The sequence below is a fragment of the Exophiala aquamarina genome, assembly GCF_000709125.1.
Source record: "Exophiala aquamarina CBS 119918 chromosome Unknown aczIA-supercont1.9, whole genome shotgun sequence".
NCBI lineage: Eukaryota > Fungi > Ascomycota > Eurotiomycetes > Chaetothyriales > Herpotrichiellaceae > Exophiala > Exophiala aquamarina.
The window spans coordinates 579452-603215 of record NW_013550579.1 but is presented as its reverse complement, the minus strand read 5'-3'; the positions used below and the strand labels follow the sequence as shown (position 1 = coordinate 603215).

At 51.1% G+C, this 23764-nt stretch overlaps 8 protein-coding genes across 8 annotated transcripts; 3 read left to right on the top strand and 5 right to left on the bottom strand.

Moving 5' to 3' along the window:
* Positions 1-256: 256 nt before the first annotated feature.
* A1O9_09189 (uncharacterized protein) lies at positions 257-1728 on the bottom strand (the record flags this gene model as incomplete). The annotated part of the gene is made up of 2 exons (XM_013401883.1): positions 257-1516; positions 1570-1728. The coding sequence occupies 2 exons, from the start codon at positions 1726-1728 to the stop codon at positions 257-259; spliced, it is 1419 nt and encodes a 472-aa protein (XP_013257337.1).
* Positions 1729-3687: 1959 nt separating this feature from the next.
* On the bottom strand, positions 3688-5022 carry A1O9_09188 (uncharacterized protein; the record flags this gene model as incomplete). The annotated part of the gene is made up of 1 exon (XM_013401882.1): positions 3688-5022. One exon carries the CDS (start codon positions 5020-5022, stop codon positions 3688-3690), a length of 1335 nt encoding a protein of 444 aa, XP_013257336.1.
* A 694-nt stretch (positions 5023-5716) lies between these two features.
* On the bottom strand, positions 5717-7619 carry A1O9_09187 (uncharacterized protein; the record flags this gene model as incomplete). The annotated part of the gene is made up of 3 exons (XM_013401881.1): positions 5717-7343; positions 7378-7451; positions 7494-7619. The coding sequence occupies 3 exons, from the start codon at positions 7617-7619 to the stop codon at positions 5717-5719; spliced, it is 1827 nt and encodes a 608-aa protein (XP_013257335.1).
* An 848-nt stretch (positions 7620-8467) lies between these two features.
* On the bottom strand, positions 8468-9295 carry A1O9_09186 (uncharacterized protein; the record flags this gene model as incomplete). The annotated part of the gene is made up of 1 exon (XM_013401880.1): positions 8468-9295. The coding sequence occupies one exon, from the start codon at positions 9293-9295 to the stop codon at positions 8468-8470; it is 828 nt and encodes a 275-aa protein (XP_013257334.1).
* A 1343-nt stretch (positions 9296-10638) lies between these two features.
* Positions 10639-11910, top strand: A1O9_09185 (uncharacterized protein; the record flags this gene model as incomplete). The annotated part of the gene is made up of 1 exon (XM_013401879.1): positions 10639-11910. One exon carries the CDS (start codon positions 10639-10641, stop codon positions 11908-11910), a length of 1272 nt encoding a protein of 423 aa, XP_013257333.1.
* A 917-nt stretch (positions 11911-12827) lies between these two features.
* A1O9_09184 (uncharacterized protein) lies at positions 12828-16422 on the top strand (the record flags this gene model as incomplete). The annotated part of the gene is made up of 3 exons (XM_013401878.1): positions 12828-13111; positions 13180-13498; positions 13549-16422. The coding sequence occupies 3 exons, from the start codon at positions 12828-12830 to the stop codon at positions 16420-16422; spliced, it is 3477 nt and encodes a 1158-aa protein (XP_013257332.1).
* Positions 16423-17290: 868 nt separating this feature from the next.
* Positions 17291-18779, bottom strand: A1O9_09183 (uncharacterized protein; the record flags this gene model as incomplete). Its single annotated transcript, XM_013401877.1, has 2 exons — positions 17291-18646; positions 18690-18779. 2 exons carry the CDS (start codon positions 18777-18779, stop codon positions 17291-17293), a joined length of 1446 nt encoding a protein of 481 aa, XP_013257331.1.
* Positions 18780-20409: 1630 nt separating this feature from the next.
* Positions 20410-22664, top strand: A1O9_09182 (uncharacterized protein; the record flags this gene model as incomplete). Its single annotated transcript, XM_013401876.1, has 4 exons — positions 20410-20703; positions 20756-20994; positions 21044-21692; positions 22410-22664. The coding sequence occupies 4 exons, from the start codon at positions 20410-20412 to the stop codon at positions 22662-22664; spliced, it is 1437 nt and encodes a 478-aa protein (XP_013257330.1).
* Between the last annotated feature and the right edge of the window lie 1100 nt (positions 22665-23764).

Below are 23764 nucleotides of genomic sequence, written 5' to 3'. Positions count from 1 at the left end.
CCTTCAATGGCGACGCCTTGAACACCTAGCATAAATACAAAGTTGAAGTAGCTCTGGTTGATAGATTGCTCCCCAAAACAGATATATCACGGTCCCTTAGAAGACTTGCCAATCCATCCGCGAGGTATCGGCTGTATGGCGCTGAAATACCCATACGCCATCAACCCTGATTTGCAGGGTTCAGGCCGGAAGGTCCAACACAATTAGTCGAGACCTCAAAAGGCATTAAATTTACATGCACACGTAGAACTTTTGGTTATCGCTCGGTACTCAGTTCGACAGCTCTACTCCTCGAGTCGGACTCCAGCTCCGGAATCGGCTGCGTCGCAGGCATTTCTCTGGCTTCATGAGCCGGCTGTGCCTGGTTGTGGCCATAATAGCCCTTGGCGGGGCTAGGGTCATATGGTCCCTGGACTTGTGCAGCTGTCGGCATCTCCATTGTATTTACCGGAGGTTTCTGTGCCCACGAGGGCGTATTGTCGTAGGCTGGGGGGTTGGCTTGTCGTCTTCGCCGTGCAAGGAACCAGTAGGCACCTGCCGCAACGGCGATGACGATGACAACACCGATGACGATGCCCGCGATTGCGCCGCCAGAGATGCCACTCGAGCTATCTTGGCCGCTACCGCTATTGGGATCTGGAGCTGATGTAGAGTTCGAGCTCAAGGCTTTTAGAGTCCTCTCCCAGGTAGAGTCCCAGTCGGGGGCATTGACCGCACCTGCAAGGGTCGTGTCTGTTGACCCGATGCGTTTTACATTCTTGGCTAGGAGATCAGGGCCGGGCGCTTGGGCGAGGAAATGCTTGTTCGTGTTGGCGTTATGGCTTAGGAAAGCTGCTTGGAGGAACGCCCGGCCTAGCGTGTACGGGACGTCGCTTGTAGCCGTCCATGGGCTGCAAGGAAAGTAGGGTGTTGGTCCAGCGGTAAGGGGGCTATCCAGCGTCAGGTTGAGGAGAGCAAAGGGGACATTTATGGTTTCGGTTGTGCCATCGTTCTCGAATGAGAATGCCAATGCGTGAGGAGAAGACACGATATCACTATAAGCTGGTGAATCGGTATCCCAGAGGTATATGTTGAAGTCGGCGTTATAGGATACTGGGAGATGCGCAGCGATTGCATCGCAAGTGTCCCTCGGCAGATACATATAGGGTAAACCTGGTTCGGGAAGTATTTTCACCCCGCTCGATGAGGCCCCGTTGACCTTCAATAGCCCGTTGACCTCTTTTGCTGTCGTTTTCAGGAAAGCGGATGCACCTCTGGAAACATTTAAAGAAATATCAAGTAGGTTGAAAGATGTAGTGTCTGAGACAATTGGTTCGGTGATACAGCGAGAGCTATCGTAGCCGCCCAGGATGAGGCTGCCTTCAATTTCTGGCTCTACAGAACCAATGTGAAGGCCAAAGGATATTGACGGAATGTAGTCCTTGTTATAAGCCGTGGAGAGGCTGGCGTTACCGAAAGAGTTTGAACCATTCGTGCCTGTCCAACGCACTTCGTCCTGGGATCCAATCAAGGAAAACTAGACGCAGCTGTTAACGTTGCGAAGTCCTTTGGGGATATAATGTGACCTACCAGTCCAACATCGACAGTATAAGCTGCTCCGCCGGGGAAGTTTACTGTCAGGTTGTTCGAAACAAGCACAGCAAGACCATCCAAAAAGCCTGGTTGGTCAAGGTCGCCATTTCTGTGGATGGTGAAGCGATTTTGCGAGTAGAATGCATAACCCTCCATGCCTAGTAAAGGTGCTGCGCTACTGTCCCAATCGTCTGGGCTGAAGGGATTGCTCTGGGTATCCGTGCCATTGTTGACATTCGTATAGGCACCAGACGGCGTCCACCCTGGCTGCACAGGCAGGGGGCAGTCGGCGGTTTGGGAGGTGCAGACATCCTTGGATACGACCAGGTTGGTTCGAGTAAGAGAAGGATAAACACTGAGGAACTGATCGGGAAAATCTACGGCCTGGGAGAGATACCACCACGGTCCTATGATCTCAAGGTTACTGCCGATGTCTCTTCGCCTCACAGATTACGGGCGACTCACCATCAGGTCCTATTGAGTTGTTCGTACTGTATGCAACACCCCAAGGATCTGCATTTGGATCTTGGGCAGATACAAGAGAGCTGCACGAGATAAGTAGTAGAGCCAACGCGACTTGCGCCAGCTTTCGCGATAGCCAAACCTCGGGCATGATTTGGTTCAAAAATGAGGGTCGGGTGGAAGGGAGAGAGCAGAACAGAAAGAGCAGAGAAGTCCTGTGTAGAACTACCATTAGGCAACTGACCACTTTTGCGTTGCCGCCATAGCCTGCGATTCCCACCTACGGGGACGATACCAGGCGGGAGCACGAATCATTAGGCGTAAGATCGTCTCGGCTCTGCGAAACGATACCTCGCACCTGGCATTGAGCATGATGATGATCATCGAGGGCCTACCTGGCACTCGTAAGGCGTGCCTATTTCCGACCAGGCGGGTGGCTTGGGCGAAGGCCTGGGATCAGGGGTTTCTGTTCTGCCATCCAAGACCAATCAAAGCATGGCTCAGCGTTCGATGGCGTGTTGTGGAACGCCTAGTCAGATAGCCTCACGCTTGGGAGCAAGGCGGAGTTTGCTTGAGATGTAAGGACTGGGAGAAACCCGCCGCATGGAACTCTCCCAGAGTGCACTCCGTACTGTGGCCCATGCTTCTTATTTGATAACCTTGTCGTCCTCATAACCAAGCTTCTTCTTCAAGTGGGGCCAATGATGGGTGGTGTTCACAAGTTTTGGCCTTGCTGACGAAACACTGGGCGCCTTGAGAGTGTTTCTGATCCTCTATCGTGGTTATCGGCGATGCATCCGCGTTCAATGCGGGATCCAGACTTGCCGCACGCATGGGTCCGCAAAGGTCTGTTCTGAGCGTATCGGCCCCCTGAGGGCCCACCACTGAATGAGACGCAGCAATTCGTCGTACATTATAATTAGCTAAGACGGTCGCGAGAGCCTAAGCCTCGTGGTCATGTGATACTGCGGAGGCTCAATAATCTAGTTCGAAGAAGGTAAGGCTTTATTCGCCTACGAGTATGTAAACTATCTACCTGATCTCGGCACTCCTTGCGAAATAGGCCTCTATCATACATAGTTAATCCTCTTCATCCGAACCTTTGGCTAATTTCCCTTCGAAGCGTCCAAGGCGCGTGGCGCAAAACATACTGAACATCTTTCAAGAACGAATTTTGTAGCGTCAGCCTGTTTAAGACTTGAAATTGAGCCTGGGAACATTTCCACTCGCAACGTCAGGAATAAGCCTATGTTGAATCACATACCTATTAACAAGTTGCTTGTCGTGACTTGTCTCTGGGCTTGGCCTGAAAACTTATTGATGACATATCCTCCGTACTATGAGCACTGATGGCTAATTATACGAAGAGAGTGTGTCCGCATACAGCCATTTATGCGGAAATCAACTGCCACCCAACAACACCAGCTGAAGGCAGGTGACCCTGGACTCGGAACGTAAGCGACAGCTAAACGCGATAACGGCGTGAATGGGTGGCCTAGGTAGCTAGCAACACTGTTCCTCAATCTCTTACTGCTTGTATGGCAGCTCGAATCTATGAGATCTATTGAACGAAAGAGAGTCCTTTACTATAGCGCAACAGGGTATCAAACATATTGTAACGAAGTTTAATTCAGTATCGATGCAGGCCGAACCTCATTTTCGATACCACTCACGGATCGCCCTCCGGCATGCCCCAACCCCCTGAACCACTCGGGCAATCCATATCGCACAGAAGCGGATAGGAAGAAGAAACCACAAGCCTTTACTCAAGTCGATGCCCACCTCTCTGAAGACCACCAGCGCCATTTCAGCAAGGAATTCCGGTGGGCTGCCTTCACTGAACATCAGCATCTTGTTCTTCATCGTTTCTTCCTGCCAGAACTTTGCGCGAGGGAACATTTCAGTCTCGTACTGTTGTACTGCCCAACCGAGCTTGTCGAGATTGACATCAATGTCGACATCGCTAGTAGCCCCGCTGTCTTGTAGCAGTGCGTCTTTTATGGCGTCACACAGTACCAGGCTGTCCTTCATTGCCTTGTTCACTCCCTCGCCTGCAAACGGGGTCATGAGGCTGGCGGCATCGCCTACCAGGGTGTATCCCCTCTTATGCGCCCAGGAATGGCCGACAGGCAGCTCATACAGATTCCGAGCTTGATAATCCGAGCCTGCTTCAATCCACTGCTTCAACTCCATCGCCCAGCTTTGGTAATGGTCCATGATCTTCTGCTTGAGCCTTTGTTCGTCTGAACCGTAAGTGGCAACAATGTCCGCAGCGTGATTCTCTTCTTTGCTATACCATGTGCTGATGTTCAAGCTCTCGTTTCCCAGCCTCTGTGCCATGAGACTCTGCTTGTCAGAAAACGCCATGTACATTCCCCTACCAACTTGCTTGGAGATATCTGGGAAGTCTCTGTTCGGGGCTGGGATAGACCCTGCAAAGCCACATATCCCAGCGTACTGAGGACGGGCGTTGCTGAGAACATGTCGAACCTTCGACCACGCACCGTCTGCCCCAACGACTAAATCGAATGGCCCGGCCATGGACCCGTCGCGGAACGTCAACACTCTCGTGCTCTCCTCAACTGACTCCAGGACCTTTCCCCATTTGATCCAAGAGGCTTCGACACTCTCCAGCAAAACATCTTTCAGGACTTCACGGTCGATCTCTGGCCGGGCGAATTTATTGTCGGCCCATTTGGGCTGCTCCTTCATGTGGACGAACACGGTTGCGTTTTTGTCGGCGATAGTCATCTCTTCGCCGTCGTATCGAAGATATTGGGAGGCAGTTTCGAACAGTCCTGCCTGGCGTAGTGCGGCGAGGCCGGTGTCCGGGTGCAAGTCTAACGTGCCTCCTTGCTGCTGTCGTGACTTGGGCGATGGGTCCCTTTCGAAGACCGAGACCGAGACGTCGATCCTAGACACTTGGAGAAGACGTGCAAGTGTGAGACCCGCAGGCCCGGCGCCGCATATAGCAATGCTGATAGGCATTTCGTCCTAGTTCGTGCACTTCAATAATTCTAGTCGTGCCAGGAAGAGAAATGTTCGCGGCTTGATCCTTCCAACTCTCGATTCAGATCATGAAACCGATATACTTAGGGTCAACGGAAATCCTCCCCAGAGCCACCTTTCATCTCGGCGCCGCTGCAGAGCCTGGTTGGCGTCTCCTAGTCTGATGATAGAGAGTGCGAAGGGCTTGCCGTTAAGGGAACACTGAAAAGATTGCAAAATTAACCCACCGTTGCTTGAGTTAGATCACCACGCCACAGACCATTGCTCAAATCAAAATGGGACGTCAAGTCGTTGGAAGACACCGTGTTCTCAGTGTTCAAGCGACGAGTTGCTTCAGACGCTACACATCCATTGCGTATGCTGTCTCAGTTCAACGGCTTTCAGACTTTCGGGTAATAAACAGTCTTGTGCAGGGGCCGAGACGGCCCCAGGCGATTGGCGAACTGGTTATGCGGACCCCTTATTGCCCAGCGCCACTCGCCTCGCGCCCTGTACGAGCCCTTGTTAGGGGAAGTAATTATTATTGTGGTTATCCCTTTGGGCCCCTAGCTAGCTAATGCATTACCAACATCCCACGTATCTAATAGTGATTTGTCATGATCTCTTATTGCAGCAGGATTCTTTCCTCTTGACTAATAGTGCTCGATTCTCGCGTATGTATGCTATTTACCATCTACATCATGGCCCCCAGATAGAACCACATAACAAAGCTGAAGGCAGTTGTGATTAGATCTCTCTGCTTCCCATGAACGGCTGCACTTGCAGCAGTCGGGCTCAGGTAAATAGTCTGCGTCTCAGTTACCGTTGTAGGGATGGAAATCGTGTTGGTTAGTTGCTGGGTACTACTAGTGCTTGCCGGGGGTGATTGAGAACTGGCCGAACTGTTGGTCGACGGGCAGGCCAGTGCATCACAAACACTTGCCAGCCGTGGGCCAGGGACAAAGGTCCTCACGGCTCTGCTACTGTTCCTGATTGCGTTGCCGCTAGTATCAAGGCTCTCCACGATGCTCCATGGATAGTAAGCTGACACAGTGAGAAGGGTCTCAAATCCATTCTTGTCGAATGTATCAATAACCGACCAGGGTCCCGTGGAAGATGCGCTCCCATATATGCGCCATCTTACGACTTCTGTCGCGCCATTCCAACTGACCCAGAATGATGTTGTAGCACTTTCATTATGTGCATAGGCGTACAAGGCAGGAGTGTCAGTTGGCTTCGAGGTGAAATTATGCTTGAATGCTCGATAATTCATAGCTCCCGTCGTTGCGAAATGGCCCTGCAGCACCATGCGACCCTCTGATGTGTATTCCGAGATATAAGCATTTGAGCCCCAACCTATGAATTTGTTCGAAGTCTGCCATTCTGAACTCGGTCCCAGAAATTGTACATTTCCCTGTGAAGCTGAGATGAACTGGTCAGGGGCAACAAATTCCTGCAGAAGAGTTGTCGAGTTGGTGATGTAGTCAAGTTTTAAAATCATTCCCGTGGAGTAACGCGAAGACTGGTTAAAGCCATTAGACGCATTATCGAAGAGCGAGATTATGGCCGTAGTAGCGTTTTCTTCGCGAAATCTGGCATCATGCTGGAAGCTGAAATTCAACCCTGGGGGGAAACTAAAATCGGAAAGTGCGCCTCCTAACCTCCAAATGATATGACCGCTTTGTCCGGAGATCTTGTAGATTGTGGACGTATGGCGCGCAGATACCAAGTAGTCGCCATCTGCATTTCGATCAACCGAATTCATGTGGAAAAAATCCCAGGGGGTGGTTGGTGTCAAACCATCTCCAGAAACATCCGTTGTGTTCGGCGAGACCCACGATTCATCGAGGGAAACATGGTCTACGGGAGACCACTCGAAAATCAATTGATTGGTGCTCAACTCGATATGCTGGAAGTAAGTATTCTGGACCCAGCCTTGATTAGAAATACCGTATGCTGTGAGATCAACTGGCTGAGGCGAGTACAAGGTGAACAGCGCCGTGCCATCTGGGAGGACATTAAACTCGTGCTCATCCAGGTTGGCGAGCCCGCCTTGAGAGTGAATCGATGACCTAGCAGTGAACGTGTCATCAAGTACCATGGCCCAGCCGCGGCTATAGCCATGATTCTGACCTCCTGTGATGAAGCATAAGCTATCCGCACCACTGATGGAGCAGACATGGAAATTGTGTGACGGGCCACCGCCGGTAGAACCGTAGCCGGAGTACACTAGATTCTGCCCCGGAGCCGGTTTAGTTCTTCCTTCATGGATTGAGGGGACATCGACTAACCCCTCTGGTATCATATATCGAGATGCCTTCCTGAAATGTTTGGTACGGACTGAGAAAGACGTACCCTGGGGTCACGGCATGCTCTTCATACAGCGTGATGTTGAGGGACGGTGCATAGATGTCCGGTCTCTTATGTTTCTGTCAATCCAAAGAGCTGGGACAGCATGAAAGCTCACTCACAGATTTGTATTGGGATAAGGGCCCGGTATTATTGGTGATAATCGGTGGTTGGCCTTGGGCGTTTACCCTCAGCATCAAATTGGACAGATACCACAAGGCGATGAGCAAAATAAAGAATGGCAACATTGCGGGGAAGGCAATGGCAGATGCGCCACACAGCTCCTGCACCTGTAACCTGAAGTGTCAAGCTCTGACAATCACATTGAAGGGTATATCAAGTGTTTTTGGTTAGAAGCTCTAGTCACTTGCCTTTGTCGTCGTGAAGGCGGACGAAGTGTAGTTTCCTTAACAAGTGACCTGTGTTGAACGAGGGGGGGGTGATACGAAGCCCCCATTCCTTTGACGTACATTTTACCTCTGGATCTTGGTCTTAGAGGGAAGGTAAACCAAGAAATCGGCATGGTGGAGGTGTTCAGTGTACCTTGGGACTGGGTGTGTCGGCACCGCTAATGAAGTGCTACTGTACTCGTAGATGTGCAGATTACGATGACGATCAGATGATCTGATGGCGTCATTCGGAAAATCATGTTCCCGATGGACGCAGCTGGTTATTAAATGCAATGTGTATCAGGATGGTGTTCAGTCTGCCAACTCCGTATCTATACCTCAAAGGAAACGCTGGGCTTGTTCTTGAGTTTATGGAACAGAGTGCGAGTTCGGACGATGGTGGTGAATCACGAGCCCGGTCCGTGAGAATTACATACGCAGTGAAGCCAGGCTGCACCGTTGAGCAAAACTAACAACTCGCAGTGGAAAAATCGACAGCGCACGCGAGAAACGAGAAGATGGATGATTGTGGGTGACAGGAAACTATGCCAAACACCACATTTTTGCGCTGGTGCAGCACTTGAGTCCTTGAAAGACGTTGTCATCCCTTCACTCTTCAGTGGAGCCATATTTTCGACGACAATACTAAGAAGTACTCAGCCACAGGGCATCCGACCGGTCTTCGCCCAGGATGTGTTGTGGAAACGTCAAGCAGCCCAATGTTTCTCGTAGAGAGGGTCCTTCTTGCCCTCTGGGATTTCTCTCCAATCATACTCCAGCCTTTTCGCCAAATCTCTGGATAGTTCCAGTCCACCATAATGGTGAGCAATGAAGGCCAAAGTAACATCCATTCCAGCACTGATACCCGCGGACGTCCACATCTCAATATTGGCACGGTCTGTGGATTCAGGTATGCTGCGAACCCAGCGTGCCCAAGACTGCCATTTTACATTTGGGTTTCGGCCTTCAACATCCTGAAAGCGGGAGATGTTTGTCGTTGCTCGCCTGTTGTCAAGTAGACCTGTTTGAGCCAGTGCATCTGAACCAGTGCACACCGTGATGATCGCGTGGGCAATATGAGGTGCAACTTTTGGGATAAAGTCCAATAAGGCTCGAATATTGGAGACAGTCTGTCCATCCGAGCTTACGCGATTAAGTCGCGTGCCCAGTCCACCCGGGATGAGTAAGACATCAACAGGGCTGAAATGGCCGTCCTTTTTGTTGGTGCTGGGATCGTCCAAGGAGCTGATGTATTGGTCAAAGGTAACGTCGGGAAGCAGATACTGGTTGAAATTCGTGTTTACCTTGCCATTTGTCTCTGGAAATTGAGCTTGCAGGTCGAATGTCCAATTGGCGGAGGAAGGAGGGATCGGCTTTGAAGGAACGGGTTCTAGGCTTTCCGCGATGATGGTCAAGGTCAACGGAAGATCGGCCTTGACCAGAGAAAGTATGTTCAGGATGTCCAGTGGCCCAGCAAGATCTAGTAACTGGTAGCCCGGAAATATGGCGAGCAGATAATGGGCCGGTGCGGGCATGGTGAACAGTCTTTCTAGTGCCTGTCTGGGGAGCCTGAGCAAAGTTGAGAAAGAAACAAAATGGGTCTTTTGTTGTAAGAAAGTGACGAGCAGACACTTCTTGATTTATGGTAAAGACTGCCAGTAGTGATAGATGAGGGGCAGGCCATGGTGTTTGTCGCTAGTGGTGGCCCGCGGGAGTACTCGTAGTAGACGAATTGGTATAAATTACCGGTTTGGTATGACTTCCCTGATCAGGTCCGTGACGGTCACTCCGCACTGTACGATATACGACTACGGAGAGCCGCCAGGTCTCCCGCGGAATCATATTTCAGCGGAACCCGTGGCTGAGGCCGAGGTCCGTCATCTGAAGCGCTAGTGATCCACCGTACACCTTTGCACTGCAAATCAGATCAGCGCGTTGTGGCCCACTCACTCCTCCGGACTCTACAGTCAGACTGCGCTCCGGACAGAGTCATCCACTCATTAGTGATTCCTCCTCTGGGCTTTCTCTGAGTCACGCCCACACACCCTGGTTCAACAAGCCACATCCTATTCGTTAGCCACCACACTTCTACTCAGTTCTCTTCTTCGATCTTCCACCTGACTGTTTTCCACTCCCAACCATCAATCGCCTTTGCGTCGCTTTCCTCAGGCTCTGCGCCCTCCTCACGACCACTGCCTGACCTTCCTGTACTTTCCGCCACTACCGTTGTCTGGCTCACCAAGATGGATTGTTCAGCCGTTTTGCCCCCCGTAGTGCAATTCGAGAATGACCCGTCTTCTGCGCTGCATTCAATGCCGTGCCAGAGCCTCACAATTGTGTTGCCTGTTCGCCTTCTTCCAACCATTGTGAAGGATCCATTGCTTTTATTTCCATCGTTCGATTATACGGTGACCATGATTGACTTTTCTAGAATAGTATACCCACCTAAATCACAATACCATATTCTTTCTGCTCCATCCAGTTCGACTTGAGACAATTTACGCTACTCGTTTCCTGAGACCTTCTCTGCTCACTATTCACAGTTCCCTGTCCTCTCGCGGTTGAAAAGTACCACATTGTAAAGGCGGGGCGTTCGCTTTTCAGTGTCTGAGAGTACTGCCTCCGCCGGCCTTCGTCGAATACCACGACCGCGAGGGCCGCTTGCGGGAGAAAGAAATAGTAAAGAACGGTTTAGAGTGGCCCCTCGAACCGTAGTCCACCACACACAGTGTTGAGATTGCCTGGACCGCTTTGGTTTCCGTTCCTAGGCTCGGAAAACACACTGAACCAGACAGAAGGAGTTGAGTTTGCACTGGCTAGCCGCTCAACCACAGACTTCCATTGTCAATTGAGTTTCTTGAGGACCTCAAGCGTACCAATGCCCAAAATTCTCTGGAGGCCAGATCTGCATGAGGACCTCAAGCCCATGAAATCCATCAAAGAATGTATAAAACTGCCCTATTTTGCTCTGCGATGGGGAGAACCATACTGTCAAGACATCCTCTACCTTCTCTCACTTTTACTCTCAGAATCACGCAAGTTGCACGTTTTCGACCGTTACTGTTCTTCTCAACGATCAACCATGGACCTCTCGACCATCGAATACCATCGCCAGTGCAACATAGAGGTAGCACGTGCAGCTGAGGAACACGCTCTAGGAATGCTGGGCAACGATGAACTGAAAATGATACAAGCTGCGGCCACTCTCACCCAAATGCGACGTCCGATGCCAGTAGGCCTGGCAGTAAACCTCATTGAGGTCCCACCTTTCCTTCCACCTTCACCTAAACGGAAGCGTGCTGATGGGGACGAGGCTGACGGGGGAGCCGCACGTCCTCATAAACGCCAACGTACTTCTGAAACGGAGAACGAGCTAGTGACACGAGATGGTGGGATCGCTTGGGAAGAGAAGGCGGAGGAGGAGAAACCAGCAGACACTGAGGGGTCGTCCAATCCAGGGAGCAAGAAGACAGCAAACACACGCAGCTCGAAAGGTGATGCTGCAATCAAAATGGAGGAAGATCAGATCCTACACAACATTAGAGAAACTCTGACGGCTCGCTCAAAGGAGAAGGCGGACTATGACGCCTTCTGGGATGCGATTTGCCCAGACAATGGATCGTCAGTGGACCTCCCACTGTTTACAGAAGAGGATGAGGAGGGGATGAAGAAGGGATCCTCCAAGGGCGCCACCAAGCCTGTAAAGGCAGCAGTCCCCGCAAAGCTAGGAGATCCTGGTGATCTCCATGCTTCCGAGATTGTGTTGTGCAACCGCATCGGTTTGGATTATGGATCCTACCGATGCCAAAAGAGGCGGATCTTCCTGGCAATTGCCATCTGCACCGAGTTCTACAGCCGGCGATTGGAACAACAGCCCACCTTCAGAGCCCGAACCATCGGCGTGTCTCAGGGACAAGTCTTTTGCAACATCGATGTAAACATTACCTCGTCAATGATGAGAGCGTTTATGTTTTGGGGTTGGGTGCCACCGATAGTCTACAAAGACCCCGATCGCAAGGGTTGTGTTGTGGTGTCGAGAGAATATTTGGACCACTTTCCCAGAGAGCACCGCTTGGGATTGCTTCGGGAGGTTGCCGTGTGGGAAGAGCAGATGAAGAAGCCTTCGGCAGCTAGAAAGGCTCTCGGATAAGACTGACATAAGAGTGGATGATGCTCCGCAACGGGAGAAGGCGTTGGGAGGGAACCATGGTTCGAAGTATTGAGCCTGGGGTTCACGTTCCTGGACAGCTGGTGCTGTGTAACTATGATTGCGATTCGTACTCTACCTTCCCCTTACGCCACGTATGATAATGGAATTCATAGCATAACTCCGCGTTCTTCGTTTCTCTCCTCTGCTTATTGCTTCCTTGTTAAATAGAAGTGAACCCAATTAATAATAGGCAGGGCTCTTGCCTCGAACTTGCCAAACAAGCTTTCTATAGGAGGTACGTCTCCCGCATTTCTCGCTTATCTACCAAGTTCCATGCTTAATGATACTAGTGCATATCTCGTGCTCATGTAGCGAAAAACAACGTGGACCGACCAGCTAACTACCGTACAGCCTACAGTATCTATACCTGACCTTTGTGGTTCCAAAGGACCAGCGCTGTGCCGTCTGGAGTCCTAGCTGATGGATGGCCCAGATCCACCCACGAGCATGACGTCACTTCTGCACAAATCATTCGTCTTTTAGAGTTTCATTTTTATGTCCATTGTTGCGTCGGGGGAAGCTTGAGTCCGAAAGCTTCTGATGATGCGCCTGGTACGAGTACAAGCATTTATTTTCCGTGGAAACGGGTTCGGCGCCGGAAAGGCAGCGCCGGGCATCCCTAATAGTGAAATCATGTTGCCGAACTGTGCAAATACAACTAGATCTTCAGGGGGATTCTCAGATCCGACAGTCCCTTCTTTCGACAGTCGATGGCCGTCGCCATTGAGAGTCCGCGTCCTCGTTAAATAGAAATGATACGAAGGGCTGGAAACGCGTCTAGGCTCTCACCGGCATACCCAGTAGCCCACGCGTTTCTCTCATCACCCGCCCAAATCATATATCGATCTTGACACAGGATGTTGAGTCGAGAAGAAAACAACAGGAGCGAGAAGCGGACGCCTATTGCTTCGAAAGGTCCACACACCATTGACGTTCCCGATGGACTTGAAAGCAATTCATTTTTTGACTCAGGCGACGGCGCCCCCTCCAGAAAGCGGCGATTACCCCCGCTGCTAGACCACTTCAACGCTCGCGATCTCAAAGAACTGCTCAAATGCTCCATAGCGGTATGGATCATCACCTTGTTCATCGTGATCGATCCCGTCCTCCGAGCAGAGGGGCAGGCAATGTTCTTTGGCTGGTACGTGCTTCGCATTGTGTAGACCAGCTCCCAGTGTTCCATTCCACTCACCTCAACCCGTGATTTAGCATCGTTCTTTTCATCGCTCCTCCCTCGGGCATTGTCTTCTTCCAGCTACTCGTGGGTGCCACCATTTTGATTGGTATGGGCCTTGCCTGGGGCTGGGGGGTCATCACCATGAAAGCCGCTCTTGCTGCGCGGCCACAAGCAGAAACCAATGCTCGCTTGATTGAGCTCCAACAAGCATCGACGCAGAATGTGACAAACGTAGGGCAATTGTCCGGTCAGACTACATATACGCAGGTTTTGATATTCGAGGGATTCATGCTCGATGCAAGGGTCACCGCTGTCTATTACTGCATGATCTGTCTTTTCATTTACACTTTGGTGAGACCGCTTTTCTATGTTCTAGTGTCTTCAATGCTCACTGCCTTCAGGCACGTCTCCGGGTGGCGAACCCCAAAATGGTCGCTGTCCAGATATTCGGCACGATTATCAGCGACATTTTCCTCACAAGTGGTCCCTTGCTACCGTCATTCACGGGAAGCATTCCCATCACACTTATCAAGCCCGCGGCTACGGCCGTTGGGGTTGGTGTCCTCTGCAATATCATGTTCTTCCCAGAGTCGACCTCGCACATTGTGCTGTACAATATCAAGCAGATCCTCTCCCCAATGGTTGAATTCGTCGACGCCTGCAGGCTGAGTCTCGACAATAACGCACGCCCAATGAGCTTGGAAAAACTGAGAAAGGCCAAGGCTCAAGGCATCGCAAGCTTCAAGGCTCTGGAAGGCCGGTTGAGCTTCCTTCCACTCGACGTCTCGGTCTGTCGCTGGAACACACAGGACATCGGCCTTCTCAAGAAGCCCCTTCGATTCGCGTTCATCACCTGGGTTGGCCTGATAGAGGCACAGATCAGCCGAACCGAATCCAGAGCGCGCATGGCCAAGCTGATTGAAAGACATGAAGCACGCAAGCAGGGCCAGGCGCCCGTAGAAGACCAGCCCAAATTCGGCCGACATCAAATCGCCCAACAACTCCACCTTGCCCAATTATTTCGCAACGTCGAAACCGAAGACCTCATCACGAAAACCATGGGGGCTCTGCAAGAGTCGGCAAACCCTCTGCTCAACACATGCAACATCGCCATCCGCGCAATAGTCGAGACCTTGGATGTCGTCAACGAGAAAAAATGGACCGGCCGCCCATCGCCCGAGACACTCAATGCAATGCATCAGCAGCACGAACGTATCCTCGCCGATTTACGCAAGGAATGCGAGAATTTCATAGCCACCACCACGCCACGTATCCTCGACCATCACACACATCTATTTGACGCGAATGGTAACCTCGATCCACCACCAAGTCTCGGTGCAGTCCCATTGCGAGGCGTGATATTAGGCCTTATTTTCGAAGAACGCATTGTGAGTTTCGCTCGCTCGCTCACACAGCTGCTGGCGCAGATCGTGACGTTGGAGGGAGAGCGCAAGAAGCAGAGACTCTGGCTTCCTGCTGGGCTAAGACATTTCGGATCGTGGGTTTCAGGCCGCGAGCCGGCGCCCCAGGTCACGCCCGTGATGCCTGAACTGGAGCAGGAGCGGGAGGAGAAAGAGAACAAGAAGTCCAAACGTCGTCGTCGCCATCGCCGCCGTAAGCGTGGCGATGCAGCAGCTGGTGAAGAGGAGGACGACGATCTCGAACCCAAGATACCCAAAGCATCTGAGCAGCTGGCCGCCATCCATCTGCATCGCGGCAAGGCGCGACATCCGTTCGGACGCTTTGTGCTGGTAACGACGCGTTGGATCACGAGCACGGCCGGCATGTTTGGGATACGAGTCGTTATCGCAACCATCGCTGTTGGGATTCCCGCCGCTATCCCCTCTAGTGCCGGCTTTTACTACCGTGAGAAGGGTCTATGGGCGTTGATCATGGCGCAGATAGGTCTTGTGCCTTACGCTGCCGACTTTACGTGGGGTCTTTTACTCCGCGTTGGCGGTACTGTCATTGGAGGCATTCTTGGAATGGCCGCTTGGTACATTGGTGCTGGCAACGGACCTGGGAATCACTACGGCATTGCTGCTATTATGGTGCCCTTGGTCCTTGCCCTCATGTGGCTCAGGTTATTTGGCCCGCCGGCACTCTTGCAAGCTTTCATGCTCACAGCAGCAACTGTCTACCTGACTGTTGCGTACAGCTGGGTGGACACACACATTCCCTCGTACGGCAATCCAGGAGTGGGATATTCCGTCTTCTGGAGGCGTGTGGTCCTAGTCCTGGTCGGCTTCACGGCATCTGCGATTGTGACCTATTTCCCCCGCCCACCATCTGCGGGTCGACACTACAGGCGGGTTCTTTCACGCACGCTTTCAAGCTTCCAAGATCGGTACGCGCTGCTTGTTACGCGTGCCATGAACGTCGAACACAGCCAGTACGAGGAGGAACAAATTCAAGCCCAACCCCCCAAGCCAAGATCAGACCTCATGACCGCATTGGAGAAAACTACGATCGAGACTGCCGACCTGCTGTCCTCCATCCTCGGGCCGATCCAGCTGCTCAAATTCGAGCTCTCATCCACCGACTTCACGGCTGCCGGCCTCTGGAAAATCACATCTCTCGCGACCAACATCAACTTTGACCTATTTCAGTTATTCTACTACAGCTTGCAACTTCCGCCCGCCTTCAAGAGACGCTTTTTTCTCCTCAGCGGCGTGTTTCAAGAACAGTTTGTCGGAGATCTCATGGGTGTGCTGAGCCTGCTGTCACACAGTCTTGAGACAGGGAGTGCGCTCCCGCATGTACTGCCTGCACCGCTGACGGTGAGGGCGTTTCGTGATCGTGTGGGTGGTGTCCTGTATGGGGCTGGCGAAGGCGTCAGATGGAAGAGAAACGCAGGCCCTACGGTCGACAAAGCTGGTGCTGATATCAACTATGAGACCGAGAGCAAAGGAGAACAACAACAACAACAGCAGCAGCAGCAGCATACGGACCACATCAACAGCCTGCTCGGCCCCATCACCTGGCAAATGCTTGAGGCAAACGAGGACGGGTTTCGGAAATACTGCGTCATGTTGTCCGCGGTGGTGGGCCTGCTGAATGCGATTGACGACATGGTTCTCGTGGTCAAAGAGGAGCTGGGCGAGTCTCACCTCGTGGATATTGAGGGGTGGACTGGTGGGTTGGGCGTGCTCAGACCCGGGAGAGATGTCTTCAAGGTCGCGGATGGTGAGGACGGTGCTGGGGCCGGGAATGCAGAGGTTGATGTCAAGGTACAGAGAGCCGATGTGGCCAGTGGAAATCGGAGCCAGGGGTGAGTGAATGGTAGGGTAGGATCCGGTGTTGACAAGTGGCTGGAAAGAGCTGGAAAGAATAAAATGGATTTGTTTTTGGTGCTTTTCGGGGAAGAAGAGTGCCGACTACCTTTGGAAGCTGCCTGCTCCCCATATATCTAGCTATCCTTCCCTGTAGCTAGGGTCAGCTATTCCTCTTCGTCCACTGCTGTTCATGTATGGTCTGCTCCACGACTTATTTCGTGTTACACGAAACCACGCAGCCTTCCCTCCTGCTTGAGTGGTTTTCTGATCAATCTTCACATTAACTTAACGCTCCGGCTTGTTGAAGATGAGACGATTATCGAGTGGCGCAACGAGACGCGACAAATGAGTATCTGAGTGCCTCGTGATGGTGGAACTCGCGCAGTGGGATAGCGTCGGCGGGAGGCTGTCCACTTCGGTTTTGGTGGGTGTATTGTATGGCCCGTCTCATGAACGACGCATGACAACAACGGCACACCTCCGGGAGAAGAGGAGCGCGGTCGCGTTGTGACTAACTACTTAGTCACGTTGCTTGCTGGAACATGATCGGGTTAGACCTTCGGCATAAGCTAGGCCTTCATATTCCAAGCTCCATTAACGAAGGTTTGTCATCCTCTAGACAATCCCTCCGACCGTAACACTGGGTCGTCTCTGAAGTACATATATTCCGCCTCGGAAGATCAGCAAGACGGTATCCATTCAAGGTCTGTGCAACGTGTTTTCTGACACCCTTCTCCGATGTTGGGCACACATCGACACTTGGAAGTATCTAAGCCAAAGATAGGCAATTGGAGGTGCACTCTCACGATGGCGGGGCGGTCAGTTTGTAGGCGAAAATAGTGGAAGGCCAATTCACTTAGACATTGGTTCATGATCGTAATCTACCATCACTGCATTCTCGAGAGGCGGTGCTTGTTGACAGACGAGGTGTTTTAGACAGGCGTACTCCACACACATCGTTATCATACATCGCTTGGATTTCTGCAAAGGTTCGTCCCTTCGTCTCTGGTAGACAGAAGTAAGTGAAAATCAATGCCACGGTGTTCGTGCCTGCGAAGATGTAAGCGACACGAGCGCCCAGATTCAATCCGTCCGGATTGGCAAGCCGAGGGACCACGAAACTCGTCACAATCGCGGCGATATATGACCAGAACTGACTCCATCCGACAGACTTTTCCCGCAGGTGGAGTACAGCTATCTCGGTTTGGATCACCCAACTTAAGGAGCCGTAAGCGACAGTGATAAAGAAGCCAAGGCATATGAACACGCCTGCCACCGCTTTTGAGCGCATCGAGTTCTTCTCCAGGCCCGCCATGGCGAGGCTCGCAGCTGCCATGTTCAGGCCCGCAATGATAGGCAAAAACGTCAATGCCACCGGTCTGCGACCCATTGTGTCGACAAGATATGGTCCCACCAGCTGACCTGCGAACATTAGACAATTAATGAAGATTGTGACTTTGAAGACGTCGCCGACTCCAGCCTGGGTTAAAGTTACAGTTGAAAATGCCCCGATCATCACTAATCCAGAGACCTGTTCGAAGCTGATATATGCGCCGCTAATGAGAGTCCGTTTAATATTCTCACGCGAGACGATATCAAAGAGTGTGCCGTTTGAGGGGTTTGATGCTGTCTTTGCGAATGCCCTCCGGTAGTCGTCCACCTCTGCCATGGCGAGAACTTTGTTTGTTCCCCGTATCTGATATAAAATGGATTCTGAAATATGGTAGTCGCCTCGCAAGGCGTGCCATTGTGGAGATTCGAAAAGCGGAACTGTCAGTAACCCAAAGAAAACACTGAGCCCGGCTTGAATCCCCAGCGGGATTTGAAATTCGAGATTGGTGCTGAGCTTTTCGCACCCCCAAACCACTGTACTACCCAGTATTCCGGACGCCATGTACATGACTGAGCAGAACCCAATGAGACGGCCACGAACATGAGCAGGCGCAATCTCAGAAAGGTACAACGGTCCGGTGTTGGCTGCGAATCCCAACCCAACGTAGTGAATCACACGACCAGCGACGAGGACTCCCAAGTTGGGCGCAAATAGTTGTAACAATGCACTCGGTAGGCAAACACAAAACTGTGCCCACAGCAGCGTCTTCCTTCGCCCAACGGCTTTCTGCATGGGTGGCGCACCGAAACTTGCAATGATAGCCCCTACAATAGGCACAGTGACGATCAAGTTGAGATTCTTGGTCTGAAGTGGAATTAGCACACCCTTCCCCTTTGGGAAAGAAACAATGTAGATTGTAGTAGTAGAGACTCACAGTCAAGGGGCCAGGGTTGCCTTGATACTTCTCCGCGAACATTGGGAGTGATAACAATGGGCCAACGATAGACATGTCAAAACCAACCATCGAGAGTGAACCACTTAAGATGAAGACTGCCACCGTCTCGATATTAGCTTATCAAATACTCTAAGGCACAGAATAAGGGTAGGCAATGCTCCACTCGCAAAGTGATATGCTCACCATGAAAAAGTAACGAGAGATTCCACCATCGTTCAGTTGAAGCCAATTGGTTCCAGTTGACGGGGATGACATCCTCGCTCTTGCTAGACTTGACATCATGTTCGATACGAACACTGCCTTTGTAATTCGACATCCCAGAAAAGGTGAGGCTATAGACATGCTTCTCTGACAACTGAAACTAGACGGCATTCACTGAGATACGTAATGGCTTGGGCGAGGTAGGGCTGAAGGATGGGTTAATAACTAGGTCGAGAGTTTTGGTGGGTAATCGAATGTTTAGCCTTTAGGTCGCCATGTTCCTAGGCCCCCTGGGGAACTTTGGGCGTGGCTTGAGACAAAAGGAAGTGCCTGGGAAGTTTCAAGATTGAGCCCTCAAGAACTGACTGGGGGCGATGCGTCATTCCCGGCTTGATGGAGATTAGCCTCGTACCAAAACGGATCGTTAAACGATGGTAGATTGCAAGAACTCAGGGCTCAGCGAGCCAGGCTTCGAATAGAGACGTGCTTCTAACACATTCGATCGCTGTCCACTGAGAGTCCAATTTAGCGCCTGGGTCTTTCCGTGTTTAAACAGGTTTTGGATAGAGATGGAGTACCGAGGATCAAGTATGGACGGGTGAGGAAACACTGGTTTGGAGAGTTTGAAACTGGGCTTCCTAGGTATCCATGGAGGCCTGAGTCAACTTCAGGCTCCAGGATCCCCAGCTTTGTTTACTGGCTTCTCGTTCAGACTATTTGCAAGGAAATCCGTAATAAGCACACAACAGTATGGGATGGTTACTCGCCCAGTCCGGACAATTAACTGTTTGACAAATGTCTGTTCGAATTGGCACTCGGAGTGCTTGTTTGTCGCGGATATTATCACGGATGATCGACAACCAATTTCCGGAATTGCGATAGTCGCGGGAAGGTCCACCGTACCTTTGCTACGCCCAAGCGTAAGCCGTATTTCGGCAGATCACGGGATCTTCCATCGTTTTCCCGTCACCCGAGCTTGGCATTTTCCTTTAGCAGCGTGGGTCACGTGTACAGAGGGGCTCCTCTTTCCCAGCCATTCAATTTCTAACTCCACAACTCCGGAAAAGGTCTAGCCCCAGTAGCAGAGGCGTCGAATCTCCCGCACAAGTTACGAGCTCCCAAAATACTCCGTACTCTGACTCTCTGAGACCCCAGAGTCTGCCCTGGAAGTCCGTCAGCCCTCGCTTAGTCTCCCATCCCACGGCTCTCGCGTAATCCCCAGACCGAAACCACGACAACGAAAGCTCAATTCTCTCTCTGATTCCCCTCAAACTTAACCAACTGTACATACGATGAGATCTACACATTCATTTCATTATCCCAAGTGATCAGCGTTCCAAAATTACCTATTGCACTGATCAACGTTGGCTAGACCCGAGGCTTTCGTTCAGTGCCTTCGTTTTTCATCTGAGATTGGTCCATCCGGCCAGCCGGAGTTGCATCTCAAAACGCCAGTTTCAAGTAGCCTTGTGAATTGAGGTTCCCAACACACAATGTTATGTCTGGTCAGGAATCGTTCAGCCCGGCGCAATTGAGTCGTCTCGATGTTGCCGCAAGAGTGTCAGCATGTCTTTCGATAGTGGGGTCAGCATGGACCATGATCAGTTACATCATGTATCCACCATTGCGAAAACCCGTGAATCGATTCAGTTTCTGCATCTCCATCACGAATAGTTTAGCTTGTGTTGCTTACTCCTGGGGCCGTTATCCTGTAGCTGCTGGGCGAAACTCAGGCTTTTGTCAAACGCAGGGATTTTTCATCACTTGGTTTGTCATGACAGATCCCTTGCTGGTAGGGCCTCCGCCTAACACTGGATACCCTAGTCCACTAATCACCCATTCAGGTCACTGTTATGGCACTTAATGTCTATTTGACAATACGGAGGAAACGGAGTCTGAAGGAGCTTCGAAAGACTGACCTTTTGGGAATTGGTCTTGCCTTCATGGTCCCATTTCCTTCTGCCTTGACATTCTTACTCTGGCGTCCAAACGGCAGGACAGTCTACGGGGATGCAACAACATGGTGCTGGATTTCCCGGGAATCGGGAATTCTAAGACTTGCTGCATTCTACGGCCCTATTTGGTAAATACCTCTGCCGATGATATCCTGATCTGCTGACTGACCACAACAGGATTTCCATTCTAACATCGCTGTTCCTTTTCGCTCTCAGTGGAAAGAGTATACTCCGAGTTCGACAAAGGCTGAATGCTGTCAAGACTAAGAGCCCCTTGCATCAACAGTTAAGTGGGGAACACAACTATGCGAATGGGAATATCGAATCCAACAATTCTACAGAACCAGAGCGTCCTTCCCAGGTTGTCTTCCACGAGCCAAATTTCTCTGACGATCCCAACTCAAAAGATTTGCAACCTCTTGCACCGACATACTCTCACGAATTATCAATTTCACGCTCATCGTCCAATCAAATTATCCCGGCGGTTGGACGTGAACGCACGCTATCCACCACAAGCCAGACGCCTCTTCGAAGGACTCCTTCTCGCTTCGATGCTGTACACTGGAAATACGCACAATTCGCCTTTTTATATACAATTGTTCTCCTTATCACATGGGTTCCGATCAGCGTCAACCGAGTATACAATACTTTTATCGCCCCCGACAACCAAATATATAGCCTCTACCTCGCCTCTGCCATTTGTATTCCGTTCCACGGATTGGGCAACTCGATCATATACACTATCACAAGCTGGACGGAATGCGTCCAGTTCATAACTTGTAACACTCCTCGACGCCCTAGCGTGGCATCAGACATGTCTTGGGGCGTAAGTGAAATGTTCAAGGATTGGCTCAAAAGGTCATGGTATTGGGTAACTAGACGCCGCGCTTGAGAAGGCTGTGGTGCAGGTTAACAGGCTCTCCTTGACTGACATTAGCATTCATCTTGAAGCATTGAGACTCGACATTTGCACTCACCATTGAATTATCGCATTTCTCCCACCACTGTCGGGGTGAGCTTTATCTGGAAGTCAAGCATGGTTAACTTAGGCCGTCGTACTGTCGAGGATGTCCTGGTAATTACCAGCAGTATGGGAGCACTCATCAATCATTCAGCATGTCAATATGTCATCACGGATACCAATTCTGATGATTGCCAGCACAGTCGACGTCTTCCTGAATTTGGGGCAGCTTTTCTGAAGTCAAATGCGCTGCACTAAGTGGTGAATTCGTCGATTGTGGCTGCCAGTTGAATAAACGACTGCAAATCGCGATCAAGGAGTGTTGCCGTGGCTAAGTGTCCCAATTTTCCGGCTCAAGCCTAGTGCAATCATTTCGAGGACGCGCAACAGAATCCAAATCGAACCCTGCTTACGTAGGGTTACGCTGGCAGTAGCCCTCTCCCTTTGATGGCCATGTTGGTCAGATATGGGAAGCGTTGGGTCGTGCACTTCCCAACCGGGTCTGACAATAAGAGTTTTCGGTTGCAGTGACGTTCTCCAGGAGGGTGCCTGCCCTCTGCCGGTACATCGATCTAAGCTCAGCCCGACCAAGCATCCAAAGGATTGATCGATGTCGGGAGAGATCGCTTCAGATACATTGGCTCTCGCATGCAAATTGTGAATACCAAGGAAGCAGGCAGTGAAGATCACTGCCATGAGTTCGATGAAGGCGGGATGGTGACAGACGAATTCATGTGGGACGAGCTAGCCGAGGAGCGCGAATCAGTTGTCAGCTATTCATTGAAACCGAGTCAGTACGTGAGCCTCTGGAAATTGCATAGTTCCAATGTTGGCTAGTTCACGCAGCATAGAGTCCATATTGAACATTTTAGGCGAAATCTCCTCATGTCGATTCGGATAAATCAGGTGCAAAAGAGGCGCTCGATTACTTGACAGACTCACGTCTAAGGCTCTCGAAATCAAGCATAATGACTGACGCACAGTCATTCAGGGCCGGACCTGTCAGGTAGACAAGGAGCTCCTCGTAGAACCCTTTCGTGACTCAGTTCTCAACTAAACAATATTCATAGTTCCAAGGTTTCGGAAGGATCGAAAATTTGGCAAAGCCTTGACCGTCAGCTGCAGAATGATACTCTTTCACATGCTTGGAAACTCTACTCAATTACCTAGGGGTTTCGTAGCTTTGTTCGATGGTTAGAACTCGGTCTTTGAACTTACGGACGAACTCTCCTCAGCTCAAATCCGTGACGCCCAATAACCCATGGGGAAACCATTCAAATGCCGGGGTTCCCTCCCGAACTACCCCGAATACCACCATCAAGTGGTTAAAACCATGTCCCACATACTCCGTACAGAAAGTCTCAGACCACGTCCTCCAGCTTGCAAATGCACTATGTGACCCTGTGGCACACTTGGCCTGAAGGTAGCTTCACGCGTGGACCAATCATTGATACTCGCTGCCCTGTTCTAGAAGGATGTCTGTATGGCGCTAGAACGTGGTTTCCAGCCGGTACACGAGGTATCCCGTGCCAACATCATTCCATTTTCTAAACCTTGGAGTCGCACCACCTCCTCGCCTCACACGACGTGATGCTATTGAGTCTACACTGGGGCTGTAGGCTCGCTTGCTCGTGCAACAGATTCCACCATAACATCAATTTAGAACCAAGCATGGCAAATATGGGAGTGGATCTTCCCGGAGGAAAGGAAGCAAGGCTCTCCTTACACGACTAAGCGCTATATTACTGCCAATCGTGGCCTCGTCTTCCTGTCCAAGGCGTTAGAGCCACCCACCCGGGCCCGCTTTACCATAGCCGACCTGTCGGCTAAGGCGAATGCATTTCGGCTTGCTGACTATACTGAGTATCGATGTTCATAACACTCTGAGAGCTTGAGGTCATGTTGTATAAAGGAGCCCATATCCTCGCTGTTAAGAC